This window comes from Excalfactoria chinensis, chromosome 3 (genome assembly GCF_039878825.1).
Source record: "Excalfactoria chinensis isolate bCotChi1 chromosome 3, bCotChi1.hap2, whole genome shotgun sequence".
NCBI classification, from domain to species: domain Eukaryota; kingdom Metazoa; phylum Chordata; class Aves; order Galliformes; family Phasianidae; genus Excalfactoria; species Excalfactoria chinensis.
Window position 1 is genome coordinate 99,285,277 of NC_092827.1, and position 10,935 is coordinate 99,296,211.

Below are 10,935 nucleotides of genomic sequence, written 5' to 3' on the forward strand. Positions count from 1 at the left end.
TTTTTAACCTTGTGATTTGGTTTGAAAGCCAATCTATTTAGACAGAGTTTAGAAGACTTCTGTGTTTTTGTTGTCATTTATATGCTGAGGACTTCTGACAGTTCTTCTGTGAAGAAGTTTAAACTGTTACTTTGTAGCCTTTAAGCTTAACCCTGGACATTGCAAGTACTTTGCTTCTACTTAAGCAGTCAGAAAAAGCAAGTCTTTTAAGTGCTTAATAATTACAATTCAGGTTGTCATCTGAATTGAGATAAAAATGAAAGGATGAAATGTATTCTCCCATCATGTAGCACAAACACTCTTTTAGTGCTTACTGATCCTTCATGCAGTCATCCTATGGTTCTCTAAATCCGATTTACTAACTCTTCCTTTGCAATGGCGTATGAAAAGAAGCAGCTCTTACTGCACAGTTTGTGCTTCATGTGTAAAGCTGTCTGCAGGCAGCATGAACAGAAATTTCTGCCTGTATTTTGGTCAGTATAAATATGCTTACGAAGATATGGTAAAAAAGACCTTGAGGTTTCCTAAGACAAAAAAGAAAAAGCATTTATCTCCAGTTTCCAACCAACTTTTTATAGCAGTGGTATTCAGCATTCTTGATGCTACAAGCTCACACCAAAATATCTAATGCTGCAAGAGCATTTATCTGTACAGAAGTGTAAGAAAACTAGAAGGGAACCTTTATATGAGGAACACATGTATTATATTATTTTATAGACACATAAATAACATGTATACATAATGCAATATAATTTCTATGTGTATATGTATATAACATGTAAACATACATAATTGCTATTCATGTCACTGTTAGCTTTGGGTCTAATTTTGCTTCTGTTCATGGATCTCTGAACTGCTCAGAAGGTCAGATTCTAGCAGTAGTTTCTGTTCTTCACTATCACAGGTGGTAAACAACAGGGTATTCTATTGGCAAATCTCAGAAAAAAATACAGAAAAAGAAAATTTTGACCATCTCTTAACAGTTACAGCTTCCTTATTTCCTGGTGATTTTCCTCTGTGAAGGAAATCCTGTTACTGTCGTTATGCTAGAGAATATGATACAGACCCACTATTTAAAAAAAAAAAAAAAATTGATTTTATGTACCTAAATGAAGCGGAGACTGAAGTCATGTCTTTTTTTTTCAACTTTTGCTCTTACCTAGGTTAGTAATGCATATTTTAATGCATTTTAGTAGTGTATGTGAGTTGAAACAATGAATAGATGAACAAGCATGTTTTGGTTATCAGTTACAGATGGTATGCAGAAAAATTATATGGTTCCTTCCACAAAGATAGTGTACTTCAAGTGTACGGGTACATCAAGTGTACCTAAATGATAAAGATAAGATCAAAGAGAATGGTTTCTTAAAACTGTAAAAGATCTAGAAGGGATAGAAATAGCATGTCTTTTTATTTTAACAGAAATAGTTATCTTTCAGAGTGCTTTAAAATAAGTGTAAGCTACAATTACAGTTGTCACTGCTGGATTTGTGTTGATTCTTAGGAAAAAGATTTTGCTTGCTATACTGGAAAGAAACAACTATTAACTTGCAGAGGTACATTTAGGATGAAGTTCTACTTCTTAGAATAGTGTTGAGTGCTACTGGCTTAAAGGGTTAAGTTTCCACTCTTTGGGTGACTTTTTGTTATAATAATCATTTTTATTATTATTTCTATTATTTTACAATAATTGAAAAGAATTTATTTTGTTCAAATTACAATTTTCCTCTAAAGTTTAAGCTTCTTTCCAGAGTTTAGAGATGAGAATAAAGCAAAATCACGTTGTTGTTTTTTTTTTTTTTTTTTTTTTTCTTGGGAACCAATGCTTTTTTATGTGTTGAAAATGGCATCTTCTTCTTACTAGGTTTAAAACCAGAGCAGCGCAAAGTTTTGTTCACTTGCTTTAAGAGAAATGATAAACGTGAAGTAAAGGTTGCTGAGCTGGCTGGTTCTGTTGCTGAAATGTCAGCTTATCACCATGGGGAGGTGAGTACGAAGAGTAGAAAAGCTGTGAGAATTTGTAGCCTGTGTACAATGTTTACTGTATTAAAATTCTGAATCTTTGGACTCAAAGTAGTAATTACAGATTTAATTTTAAAGAGTTTGAGCCGAGCAGTAAATACTTGGAAAAGAAAATGTATTTCCATTCCTTCCAAGTCCTTATGCAAGGTGGAATTACCACGTAGTTTATGGATTATGGAGAAATGGCAAGTAAATAATTACATAGTAATCTTCTTCCAGATTCTCAATCAATGCAATGGAAATTTTTGGTGTTGAACAAAAAATAGACTGCAGTGTTCTCCAAAACCTGATACAATATTGAAACAATGGTTATTTCTTTCTCTTGTTTATTTGTGTTTATCTGGAATATCAACATGAGTTGCCGTATTCATTCTCTTTCCATCCTTTCATCTTTGCCTTTGAATGCAGTGAGAAGTAGTTTGTGCAAGAGAAAGCAGGCGCAATCATTTTTTGCCCCTTTAATTACTCCAGAGAAGTGCTTTAAAAAAATCGAGAAAACTTGGGGTTTTTCTAAGCATTGAGTACAAGGACATTTAATTCAGGGATGCAATGTGGCTATGGAAGAGGGAGCATTATGCTTTGCCAGTAGCTCTAGTAAGAGGCTATATTTCTTCCTCAAGCTGTCTTCTTTGAAATTGAGGTCAGGCCAGTCACAGAATTCCTGGGCATTGAAAATCTGCATTATTGACTGCTTAGGAAAGAGTGTACTTGTAATGTTTATTTCTGTGAACGTGTATTTTCTTGCAGGAAGCATTAATGATGACTATTGTCAACTTGGCTCAGAACTTTGTTGGAAGTAACAATGTTAATCTTCTACAACCTATTGGTCACTTTGGTACCAGGCGTCATGGTGGAAAGGATGTTGCCAGCCCTCACTATATTTTCACTATGCTAAGGTAAACATATTATCAACGGTTTAAGCTTTTGAGAAGCTTTATTACTGAAGTAGTCCTTTCACAACAGTAAAGTATTTTATTTATTTATTTTTATTTTTTTATGTGAAAGGAATAGGAGATTAGTCTATTTTGATAGCTGTTAGTGCTCAAATTTTGCCTTATGTTTGTAAGTGTGGTTTTTCATCTCGAGTTTTCTGCAGAGATTTTCTACGCATAGAACTGCTGTAGAAAATGCAGCTTTCAAGGAATTAAACTTTGAATTATAAAGATGAAGACTGAAAATGCTGTAGACTTAGGTCTGTGTGCTGTGTGATCATTTGTTAGTGTATTATGCACATGTATAATTGGGAAGGAAGCAGACATCATCTGTTATTAGTATGCCATTCCATTGGGAAGAACTTTGTTTTCTCAGGAGGTGTGAAATTACATTGTAATTTCAGCTTCAGAATGGCAAAGAATAGAAGACATGAAAAAGATAGGTCATATTTGGACACTCTGAGGGTTAAAGCACTTATACATGAAACTAGTGGGACTCCAGCTAAACAGATTTTTATTTTCTTTCTTTTTTAAAGCCCTTTAGCCAGGCTTCTTTTTCCATCAGTGGATGACAACTTGCTGAAATTCCTTTATGATGGCAACCAACGTGTAGAGCCGAAATGGTATATTCCCATCATTCCTATGGTTTTAGTAAACGGAGCTGAAGGAATCGGTACTGGATGGGCTTGCAAACTTCCAAACTATGATACCAGAGAGATTGTAAACAACGTCAGACGAATGCTGGATGGCTTAGATCCCCATCCCATGGTAAAGATAATATACACTAGCATTTTATACATTTGGTAATCAAATCTAATTTTGTGCTTAGGAAATGTAGTCATATAACTCCATGAATGCTTGATTATTGAAGTAGTTGAATTGGTTGAATTGTCTGGTAATTTTGCCTTACTTGACTGTTGGAAAGTGATGTGGAGAAGTTCATCTTGAAGAAAAGAAACAGTGCAATTTGTGGATTTCCAGTTATTTCAGAGGACTTTCTGTTCTCTGTTGACAGTAAGACTTGAAAGTTTCAAGTCGTAAAGATAGTCATTTTGCATGGGAGTAGAGTAGAAAGTTGTGCTGCTATTTCTTCTACGAGGTGCAAGTATTTATCTTCAGCCAAATATAAAATTTCCACCGTCTTATCCAAATCTTCAACACATCTGTGAGCATAGGAGAAGGTATTGGCACTGTTCAAAAAATCAGTTTTCATGTGCAATATCAGTTTTCATGACTCAGTGAATTTTCTTTTTCAAATACTTGGGAACAATAATTAGAATTTTTTTAATTAATGCAATCCATTGCCCTTCCCTTAGAACTCTTAGGCCTTCTGTGTAGTCTCAAAGTCAATTGAAGCCTCACTGTGATAGATGGTGGCAGAACTGCCTCTTTTAGTCTCCTTTCTGTATTCTGGTATGTGTTTGTGGCTGCATGGTAAGCTGGATAAGGGAATCAATTCAGTTAAAATAAATAATAACAGTAGTTAAAAGTCTGTCACCACATTAGTTGATGTTTAAACTGAATGGGTTCCACTATCTTTGCCAAACAGCACATGAATAAAAAAAGTAAATGACTAGGGAAGGTAGCCCAGCTTCTCCATTTCTTTTAGTGCCGATGTAAACTTAGAGTGAGACTGGGCTATTTATGGACTTTCTGTCCGGTGTTAGCTGTGTTTGCTGTTTTTGGGAAAAAAAAAATCATACAAAAGGAAAACCAAATTAAAAAAAAAAAAAAAGCCACTTAAATAAAAAAAAAATTCAAAACCAACAGAAAGAATCTCACAACCAACAAACCAAAGAAAGACAAATACCAGCTTTCTGGATTCAGCTACATCTTAATTATGTACCTACTCTTTAGGTAATAAGGTAATTGCTTCTGTCACTTGCACATGTGTATCTTTTTGGCTTTTTTTGGTAATGATAACCATGACATAAGATTATTACCAGCATGAGGGGCTGGTTGATGGATTAGCACAGTATAAAGTGATAGCTGTATGGTGCATGGGGAAAAAAAAATATCTTCCGTATCTTATTACAAAGTTTCTTAGTATTCCACTGATTTTTATTGCAATTTCAGCTTCCAAACTACAAAAACTTCAGAGGAACCATTCAAGAACTTGGTCAAAACCAGTATGTGGTCAGTGGTGAAATATTTGTGGTGGACAGAAACACTGTAGAAATTACAGAGCTACCTGTAAGAACATGGACCCAGGTAAGTTACAGTAAAGAAAAAAAGCTCTAAATGAAACAGTTTTATCCTACACGCAGGAGAACATTTTAGTCCACTTCTGATCATTTGATGCACTTGGAAAGAAACATGGTTTCATTCTTTTCTTTGCCTTTGTAGAAGAGGGTTCTACTTGTACCATCTCGTCTACTATCCATACTACAAAGAATAACTGCTTCTTCTGCTGAGTTAATACATAATTCCCTTCCCTCCCCCCCCCCCCCCCCCCCCCCCCCCCCCCGTCTTTTTATTTACTTATTTATTTTTAAGTAGACTTTCTTGACCTTTCTTGACCTTGTAGAATGGCTCTTATGTTTGTTCTAATCCCAGTTTTCATTTTGCAGGTTATATTGGTTTTGTAAATTATCACTGGCTTCAGTTGTGGTACACAAGTTGAAATCTTAGCTTGGTTGTGAGCTTGGTTTAAAGAATTAGGAATCTAAAGAAGTTTAAATAAGTGTTTCTGTTTTTTTGCTATCTTTTTCTTAATAGGTGTACAAAGAACAGGTTCTGGAACCCATGTTGAATGGAACTGAAAAAACTCCAGCATTAATTTCTGACTACAAGGAATACCACACTGATACGACTGTGAAATTTGTTGTGAAGATGACAGAAGAAAAACTTGCACAGGCAGAAGCTGCTGGATTGCACAAAGTCTTTAAGCTTCAAACAAGTCTTACTTATAATTCTATGGTAACTTTTTTTCTGTTTGGCTATCAGAATATTTACAGTGTCTTGTTGTAAACTTGAATGTTTTTGTAGTGATTTTGGCATAAATGAACAAATCTTCATATTTGCTGCTGACAAAAAGTAATTGTGAACTGTTTGAATTCAGTTGTCTTGGAGATAATGCAAGTCTTGCTTTTTTGACCATGTTGGGCTACTTGAATTTTGAAAGTTCACTGGAATTGTCTAGAATTTTAGTCTTTTTATGGCAGGTACTACTTTCAAACATTATCACAAAGCAAAAATACACACGTGTGTGTGTTGAAAATGGCCTTGCTCAATCTATTGTGTAGATTATTTTTGAAAAGCAAATGCACCAGATCAAGGTGACTGTACTTTGCACAGGTTTGAATAAGTGTAGGGAGTACTGCTAGAATCTCTCTGTAAGGCTTGTATTTGTGTAGGAATCAATCTGTCCTGGTGTAAACATGTTAAAAAGTTAGATGCCTGTGTGAGTCCATTATGCACCCACCTACCAAACAGATACTTTAGACAGATGAATTCCCCTAGAGAGGGATTTATTTCTTTCAGCTGACTATAAAGGGGTGCCCAGGGTGACTAGTCCACCTATAAATGTCTGAACTGGAGGTGTCAGAAGTCAGGCAGAGTTGATTTTGCCTGTGATGTAAAAATGATTTATTTCTTTGTACTTGAAGGATTTCTGAGATGTTTAAAGTGGCAGTTTTCACATTGGAGGTTAGAGATTATAAAAAATACTCTTCAATTGTTATACGATTATTATTATTATTATTATTGTGAATTTAGATAGAATTGTAGTTTCAGCTGAATTTTGGTGTCCTCTCCAAGGCTTTCTTGCTTGAAGATATAATCATAAATCTTATGTTAAGTTTACTTGTGACTAAAAATATAATCTATCTAGCTATGTGCTATCTAGTCCCAGAGGAAGGTTTGAGCTCTCAGTCTTCAAAATGCTATTCTTCATATAGTGTGCATGTGAGAGCAATAGAAATAAACTCATAGACGAAGATTAAAAATCTTGAGTTATGAAATCTCTTTCAAGCCATATGTTATCTATTTTGTAGGTGCTCTTTGATCATATGGGATGTTTAAAGAAGTATGAAACCGTGCAAGACATTTTGAAGGAGTTCTTTGATTTGCGATTACATTATTATAGTTTACGTAAGGAATGGCTTGTGGGAATGTTGGGTGCTGAATCTACCAAGCTAAACAACCAAGCTCGCTTCATTCTAGAGAAGATACAAGGGAAAATTACCATAGGTGAGTTAACACTCTCTAAAATAGAACTGGGGAGAAATCTGGAAGTGATTTAAATGTAGTAAAATGTATTTGTATGTAAGACATTGACTTTCACAACACTGATTACTGACTTTGGTTTTTTGTTTGTATTGTAGAGAATAGATCAAAAAGAGACTTGATTCAAATGTTGGTTCAGAGGGGCTATGAATCCGATCCAGTTAAAGCTTGGAAAGAAGCAGAGGAAAAGGTGAGGATCAGAAATCTCTGGATACATTTGATGCTGTTGTTATAAATGATATTCATTTATCAAGATGTTTGGTTTTGTAGTAGTCTGATTAACTTATGACACAACACTCTAACAAGATTATTCATTACTACTTTTTATTGGCTTTCATTCTTACAAATACGAATTTACATACAAATATTGCTGCATAATGGTGGTATTCCACATAGATAATTCTAAGAAGACAACTAGATAATATAAAGGTTGAGAATGAGAAGTTCATACATTCAGGGTCTTTATAGCACTTTGCATACTGCTATACAAAACTGTACTCGTTTCTAAAGAAACAGATGTACGTGCATGTCCAGAGAGCAAAGATCTTCATCCTGTGTGAGATGGGTAGGAAAATACAAGTTTCTGTAGCCAGGGGGATACAGTGCATATTGCTAATATTAGGTTCAGCTTTGTATTCTTACATCAATGACTCAACAGTCCAGACATAAAAAATGACAGGAACGTGGCTTTTTGGAAAAGACAAGAAAAAATTTCTTGTTACTGAATGCACGAGGAAACACCTTAGTAATCCATCAGGGTATTTTGGGGAATTGCTGCTGTTCATTTACAGAGCTAAGATTATTCATATGTCTAATTCTGAATATTTCACTTTAGGCAGCAGAAGAGGAGGACCCACAAAACCCAAATGATGATGCTTCCTCTGCTTCTGGATCGACTTCTAGCCCTGATTTTAACTATATCTTAAACATGTCTCTGTGGTCTCTCACAAAAGAGAAAGTGGAAGAGCTCATGAAGCACAGAGATTCAAAGGTTGGTACACTGTGAGAGGCTTCTTTTGAAACGATTTAATAATTACGGATGTGCCCAATTGTGAATGTTCAGTTCAGATAGTATTTACTAAGTTACTTGTAACTTATGATTCAGCCAACTCCTAACGTAAAAACTTATATTTTATATGCTACTTTCACATTTTAGGAGAGAGAACTAAATGACCTTAAAAGGAAATCTGCTTCAGATCTCTGGAAAGAAGACTTAGCAGCTTTTGTTGAAGAGCTTGAAGTATGTTTTACAAATCTTTCTAAAAATATATATTAAAAATAAGCAAAAACAAAAACAAAACAAAAAACAAAACAAAACAAAAAGCAGATTGCTCTCCAAATAGAGGGGCAAGTGGGAAATCTGTTTTGTTCTCAGGGATTCTTTCTTGTATTTGTACAGTACAGTGCTTTTCCCAAGTCTGTGAAAGAAAAACTACCAGGAACAAATTTGTTTTCAAATGTGAAAAAAACTGGGAGTAGTAACAAGCAATTCTAAGTGAGGAAGCATTATCAAATGTAAAGCCACAAATTTGGGAACAAAGCATGTAGAGCAGAAGTGCTAGACAAAAGGCTTTCACCTTGCCTCATTAGTATATCTGGCAAAAAGGTAAAGGCGTATTGATGGGTAACTTGCTGAGCCTCAACCTTCAGTGTTTCCTGAAAATGGCTGATGTAATCTTTTGAAGTAACACAGGATAATACAAATAAGATGTTTATTTCTCTGCACGTTCATGGTGCAGATACAATTGGAAGTATTCTGTGCTGAAACCTCAACTTCTGTAATAAAAAACTGGAAAGGACTGGAAAATGTGCCTTATAAAACTTAATCTAAAAGCTCACTGCTTGCTTTAAACACCGAAGGACTGAAAAGTTATATCAGTACCTGGAGATACACGTGAGGAAGGGAAACTTGATGAAAGAAAGATATTCCAAAGTGTCCAAAAGTTTTCATTTGTTTGGGCTTGAAAAAAAAAGTAGTTTTTAACCACATGAAGTAGGGAAGAATTTACCAAGATTAAGTGATTGATTTTCCATTAGTAATATGTGCGCTAGAATTCAGCTGAAAATTAAGGGCAGTCTTCTACTCCATGTTAATAAAGACTGAAAAAGCACCACGTTTTGCCTTTACTGAAAATGAACATGTTTCCCTCTCGCCCCTGGTTTTTTGTTAGAAAGTAGAAGCACAGGAAAGAGATGACATTCTGGCTGCCATGATTGGCAAGCCAATAAAAGGTAAAGTTGGTAAAGCCGAGATGAAGAAGCTTCAGTTGGAAGAGACCATGCCATCACCTTTTGGTAGAAGAATAGTTCCACAGATTACATCTGCCATGAAAGCTGACGCCAGTAAGTATGCACACTATGGTGTGGCAAACTAACCAATGTCTATGTTAACTTTTTTCCTATTAATAGTTTACACAGCTCTGTTGTCCTTCTCTGGACATGCTTCAGGGCCTGGATTCTTTCATGTAGTGAAAGACCCAAAACTGAACATGGTGTTCAAGGTGCGGTATGGCCAGAGCTGAGTACAGAGGGACAGGGAGATCACCTCCCTGCTCCTGCTGGTCGCACTACTTCTGATGTTTGGTAGCAGTTTAAATTATGTGCCTCTATTCTTCTAGACTCAAACAATTTTTATTTTATTTTTTTTTTTCCTCAAATTCTATTGTAATCTGAGGCAGGCCCTGCTGAGTGACTTCCCCTTGCATTTATTTATGTGGTAACATAACTATACTGAAGTATGTAAAAATGTATTTTTCTTTTAGCTGAGATGTCCAAATATACAATTGACTTCTCAGAAGAAGACAGTGATGCCGATGATGATGATGATTTAGATGAGCTTAAATTAAAAGCTTCTCCAGGTATAAATGACAGAGAGGAGGAGTTCGTTCCCTCAAACAGTAGAAGAATAGTTCCTCAGATTACATCTACCATGAAAGCTGATGCCAGTAGGAAATTGCTGGAATGGAAAAAGGTAAACTAACTGTTGCTATAGTGACATTATTTAACTGCTATATTTTTCTGTGCTGATAATGCAAATCCAAAGACTAGATCCCACTAGACCCCATTAGTACTGTATGTATGTATGATGTTTTTCTAACTTAATGTGTAAAGAAATTAATGCTGGCCTTATTTTATATTTGAAAGCCTATTATGACTGCTTATTGCTGGAGTGTTTTTGTTGCTTTTTTTCCCCTTCCAATACTATTAAAATTGGCAATAGAATAGTCTACTTTAATTTATTCTCTGTTAAAAACTATACTGCAGTTTATCACAGTATCACAGTATCGTGCGAGTTGGAAGGGACCTTAGGGATCATCGAGTCCAACTCCTGGGATTCGAGCCCTCTAGTGTAGCAGAGCGGCAGTTCTATCACTTGCGCCACAGGGGGGATTCGAACCCGGGCCTCCAGTGTTGCAAGCGGCGGTTCTAACACCGTGCGCCACCGGTTGTTATTTATTTATAATATTTATTGTTGAAATATAAAGGTATAATTTTATTTTGACCAACTTGTTAATATTTTTAGGGTTATGCTGATTTTGTACCAATAAAAATGATATCTGCTGAAAAATTTGATGGTGCACAAGCTGAGGTTGGTGGGGATGACTCGGTGAATACAGCAGCCCCAGCAGATAAAATCGTTAAAGTGAAGAGAGAGAAGGAGGAGCCTGGTGAGATATCCTTACGCAGTCATCATTAAGCTCGAATGAGTACTAATTTTGCATTAATTGTATTTTTAACACATTATGAGAAGGGA

At 35.5% G+C, this 10,935-nt stretch overlaps 1 protein-coding gene across 1 annotated transcript in view; it reads left to right on the top strand.

Annotated features, from left to right (window-relative positions):
- Positions 1-10,935, top strand: part of LOC140249945 (DNA topoisomerase 2-beta-like) — a 29,131-nt gene that overhangs the window by 10,208 nt on the left and 7,988 nt on the right. The window contains 12 exon segments of the mRNA XM_072332221.1: positions 1,865-1,986; positions 2,770-2,918; positions 3,491-3,722; positions 5,031-5,165; positions 5,673-5,873; positions 6,950-7,145; positions 7,280-7,371; positions 8,017-8,172; positions 8,338-8,421; positions 9,353-9,528; positions 10,131-10,152; positions 10,705-10,849. Coding sequence (XP_072188322.1) covers positions 1,865-1,986; positions 2,770-2,918; positions 3,491-3,722; positions 5,031-5,165; positions 5,673-5,873; positions 6,950-7,145; positions 7,280-7,371; positions 8,017-8,172; positions 8,338-8,421; positions 9,353-9,528; positions 10,131-10,152; positions 10,705-10,849 — 1,710 coding nt within the window.